Below are 4,218 nucleotides of genomic sequence, written 5' to 3' on the forward strand. Positions count from 1 at the left end.
TACACATATTTCTTACCTGAAATTAAATATATACAAGGTCATATGCTGTTTGGCTATATAGAGATAATTTTTTTTTTTTTGTAAGTGTTCATATTTTTTTTTTTCTTAATCGGAGTCCTTATACTATGGATAGACAATAGATCTGCTTTTAAATAGCACCTGTCTGCCTCCCGGCCGGCGGGCCGGCGCCGCGGCGCAGGGCTGGGGGGGCCGCGCCGCCTCACTCGCTCTCCTCTTTGTCCTGCACGGTGGTGGTGGAGTGGTTGTAGAGTCCCTGGGCCATGAGGTGCAGCGCCAGCCCGTTCTTGATGCCCGTCGCCTTCTTGATCTTGGCCCGTTTGTTCTGGAACCAGATCTTGATCTGCGACTCGTTGAGGCTGAGCTCCTGGGCCAGGCTCTGCCGCCGCTGCTCCGTGATGTACCGGTTCGCCTGGAACTCCGCCTTCAGCCGCTGCAGCTGCTCGGCCGTGAACGCCGTCCGCGGCCGCTTGTCCTCCTTCTCCGTCTTCTTCTTCTTCAGCTTCCTGGTGCGGGGGCCTGCGGGCAGGGCACACACACGCCGCTGGGCAGGGCCGCGCCGCCGACCGACCGACAGACCGACCCGACCGACCGACCGACCGACCGCCGCCCCCGCCCCGCCGGCAGCCGGAAAAATGGCCGACGGGCGAATTTCTGCCGGTCCCGTGTGTCCCCCCCACCCCACCCCCCCCTGCCCCCCACCCCGGCACCGCCGCCCCGGCACGGCGGTGGGAGAGGATGGGGAAGGAGAGGGGAGGCCGGGGCCGAGCCGCCCGCGCATCCCCCGCCGCCCCGCCGAGCCGGCCCCGCCGAGGGGAGCGGCGCCCCGCTCGCCCCCCGCCCCGGCACACGTCGGGGCGCCGCTCCGCCCGCCCCGCCGGGACGAGCCCCGCTCCCCCTGCACGGCCCCGGCCAGGGCCCGCCGGGCGGGCAGCGGCTCCGCCGGGCAGCGCGGGCGGCCAGGGTCGCCGCGGCCCGGCAACCGGGGAGCCGCCGGCGGCAGCAGCCCGGCCGGGGGCTGCCCCGCTCTCTGTTTGGGGGGCAACAGCCCCCCCGCAAGGCCGGCCCAGCTCCCCCGGGGAAGGGGGGGCCTTCCCCGCCGCCACCCCGGAGCCCCGCCGCCGCCCGCCCGGGTCGTCCGGGCTCTCCGGCGGCCGATCCTTGCCGGGGACCCCCGGCCGCGCCTGCAGCTCCCTCCACGAACCCCCGCCGAAAGCGGTGCCTCCCCCCCCCCCCCGCCGCCCCATCCCCAGGCCGGGAGGGGGGCAGGTGAGGGGCCACAGGGCTCGCCGGGGAAGCGGCCCGGCCCCGGGGAGCATCAGGGGGCAGCGCCCGGCCGCGGGGGGGACTACCCCCGGTCCTCTGCACGCCGGCCCGGCCCGGCCCGGCTCGGGGGAGCGGGGAGGGGAGGGAGCCCTGGAGAAAGGGGCCTGCGAAAATCCCCCGACAGCTGCCGGGCTCGGCGGGCGGCCCCGGGCCCGCAGCCCCCCGCCTGCAGCAGCCGCAGCCGGGGCCGGCGAGGCCTCCTGCCCGCCGAGTAGGCCGAAAGCTCCTCTCCCGGCGCAGCCTCTCCCCAGAGCGGGGGGGGTTCCCCGGGGCTCGGCGGGGAGAGGGACGGGGCCCGGCGGGATGCTCCGGGGCTCGGCCGGCGGAGGGGCGGAGGGCGCGGGGAGCGAATCGCTTTGCCCCGGCACCTTGCAGCGGGGGTGCCGGCGCCTCCGACCGCCGCAGCCCGCTCGTCCCCGGAGCCGGGAGAAGCGGCCGGGGCCGGCGGGCAGCTCCGAGCACAACAAAGAGGGCGGCCGAGCCGAGCCAGCCTCCCCTCGCCCTTCTCCCCTCCGGGCTGGGGTGAGCAGGGAGCTCCGAGGAGGACACGCAGAAATAATTCTCCGCCCGAAGAAAGGGGAGAAAGGGAAATAAAGGCGCAAGTGCGAATCGCCTGGTGCACGGCGGCCCTGGGAATCGGTAGCGAAACACCCGTGGCCGGGCCAGCCGGGAGCGAGGGCCGCGCCGTCTGACAGCTCTATCACTCCATCAATCACCCGAGTCAATCAAAGCGGCTTTTCTGAGTTTCGAGTCGCTGGACGTGTCAATACCGGGGGATGGAGATGGCTCGGCCGATAGCTCCGCGTTGACCGCCGGCGGGGAGCAGCCAGGCCGGGCAGCGCGGAGCGGGGGCCGGGGCCGGGCAAGGCCGCCTGCCCCGCGTCCCGCAGAGGCCCCCGGGCAGGCGGGGCCGCGCCCCCCGGGCCGGCACAGGGAGCCCACCCCGGCCCCGGCCCGCGCTGGCCGAGCCCTGGCTGCCGGCCCGGGGTGTCGCGGGGGGGGACCCTCTCTCCTCGCCCTCCGTTTCTTTCAAAAAAAATTACAATTAAATCCAGTAACTAACGGTGATAAAATCGGGGGGCTGCCGGGGGCACCTGGGAGAGTGTACACAGCGTGAAAGGGGGCCCCGGGCGGAGACACGTCCCACCCCCGAGAGCCGGGCCCCAAAACCACGGCAGGGAGCACCGGCTCCCGCGGCAACGCGCGGCCTAAGGGCCTGCCTGGCTCTGCCTCGCCGCAGAGGCCCCCAGAAACAGCTCCTCCACCACCTTCTTAAAAAAGAAAAAGCCCTTTTTCTTCGCCTTCCGAGAAAACACACACACACCCCCCCCCAGACACACGCACCTCCAGCAGCCGCTCAACATGTGGCTCAGGTCACCCCCCCCGCCACCCCCAAAAGGCCAGCAGCACCCAGGAAAAAAATATAAAATAAGGTGGTGGGGGGGGACCCCAAACAAGGGAGCGGCCGAATCCGCTGCCTTTTTTCTCGCAGCGCTCCCGCCCCGCGCCGCCGCGCTGCGGAGCACCCGGGGCTGCGGCAAGCAGGGGCGGGCGGGGGGCACGGCAAGGGGGTCGCTGCCCGCCGGCTCTCCGCATCGAACCGCGGCCGAATCGGGGCCCGGCGTCACATTCAAATTTGGGAGACTCGGAGGAGGAAGCAGGGGGGGGGGGGGGGCGGGGGGGGGACGGGACGGGGGACGGGGACGCGTTTCCTCTCGCCCCGGGTGACCCAGGACACCCCCCCCCCCCCCGCGCCTCCCCACGCGAGGTCCTCAGCAGGCCGGGAGCCAAAGCAAAGGGGCACGAGGGGAAGGGGAGGAGGGGGGGGGCGACCTTGTCACGATTTTAACAGCTCCCAGATGCGCCGCGGTTCCTTACCCGAGGACGGTCTGTCTGAATACCTAGTGCAGTAGACCCAGGCAGGCCACACCAGCGGCTGTTGCGAGTCGGGCTTTATAACAGGTCCTCCATTATTAGAGCCCATGAGGAGGATGGCGGGGCTGCCGTGCTCCCCGTACTTCGCCGGGTGAGTCTCGCCCCCGTCGGCGGGGGGCTTGGCCGCCCCCGACGCCGCCGCCGCCCCTACCGCCGCGGCGGGGCTGGCTTTGGCGGCGGCGGCGGCGGCGGCGGGCGGCGGCGGCGGCGCGGAGCCGTCGGGACGGCAGTTCGAGTCCGGGCAGAGGAGGGAGGGCGGGTTGGGCGGCCGGGCCAGCAGCGGGTTGACGTTTTCTCTACCTGAGCTCTGCCCCCGGTCTCCGTCCCGCTCCCGGCTGCCTCCTCCTCCTCCTCCTCCTCCTCCTCCTCCGCCGCCGGCCGGCGCGGGCGGCTCCTTCTTGCAGCCGAAGTCCGGCCTCAGGATGTTGTCGATGAAAAAGTTGGTGGTGCGGTGGGGCGGCGGGGGCGGCGGCGGGGGCGGCGGGTGGCGGCGGCGGGGCAGGGGCAGGGGGCAGGGCGCGGCGGGGGAGGCGGGCGCGGGGCTGGGGGACACGGGGACGCTCTCGCCATCGCTGCCGCTGCCGCTGCTCGCCGGGCCGGGCGCCGCGTCTCGGTGGCCGTGCCCCTCCGGCGGCTCTTCCATGCTCAGCCCCCGCCACGGAGATCGCTGCCTCTTGTCCCCCCCACCCACCCGCTTTACGCCCACCCCACTTTGCCGGTGGGTGGCGGGGTGGAAAAGGGGGAGGAAAAATTAAAAAAAAAAAAGAGGGGGGGGGGATAAAAAAAAGAAAAAGGAAAAAAGAAAAAAAAGAATAAAATCCACTTGTTGGGCTGGAGCTGAGATTTTTTTTTTTTTTCCTCTCCCCCTCGCACGGATGGATCCAAAACCGGGGAGACACTCGAGGGCTCCTTCCCCCCTTCTCCCGATCAGCTTATATT

The 4,218-nt window shown here is 70.9% G+C and overlaps 1 protein-coding gene across 1 annotated transcript; it reads right to left on the reverse strand.

Annotated features, from left to right (window-relative positions):
- Positions 1-220: 220 nt before the first annotated feature.
- On the reverse strand, positions 221-3,922 carry EN1 (engrailed homeobox 1). The gene is made up of 2 exons (XM_075711432.1): positions 3,223-3,922; positions 221-537 (listed from the first exon to the last, which is right to left on the reverse strand). Exons 1-2 carry the CDS (start codon positions 3,920-3,922, stop codon positions 221-223), a joined length of 1,017 nt encoding a protein of 338 aa, XP_075567547.1.
- Positions 3,923-4,218: the final 296 nt, after the last annotated feature.

The sequence above is a fragment of the Pelecanus crispus genome, chromosome 5, assembly GCF_030463565.1.
Source record: "Pelecanus crispus isolate bPelCri1 chromosome 5, bPelCri1.pri, whole genome shotgun sequence".
NCBI lineage: Eukaryota > Metazoa > Chordata > Aves > Pelecaniformes > Pelecanidae > Pelecanus > Pelecanus crispus.

Excerpts from the sequence above, each read along its gene's own strand:
- EN1 (XM_075711432.1), bottom strand. The coding sequence starts at position 3,922 with ATGGAAGAGCCGCCGGAGGGGCACGGCCACCGAGACGCGGCGCCCGGC. Across the intron at positions 538-3,222 it reads TTCAGACAGACCGTCCTCGG|GCCCCCGCACCAGGAAGCTG; the intron begins GTAAGGAACCGC and ends CCCTGCCCGCAG.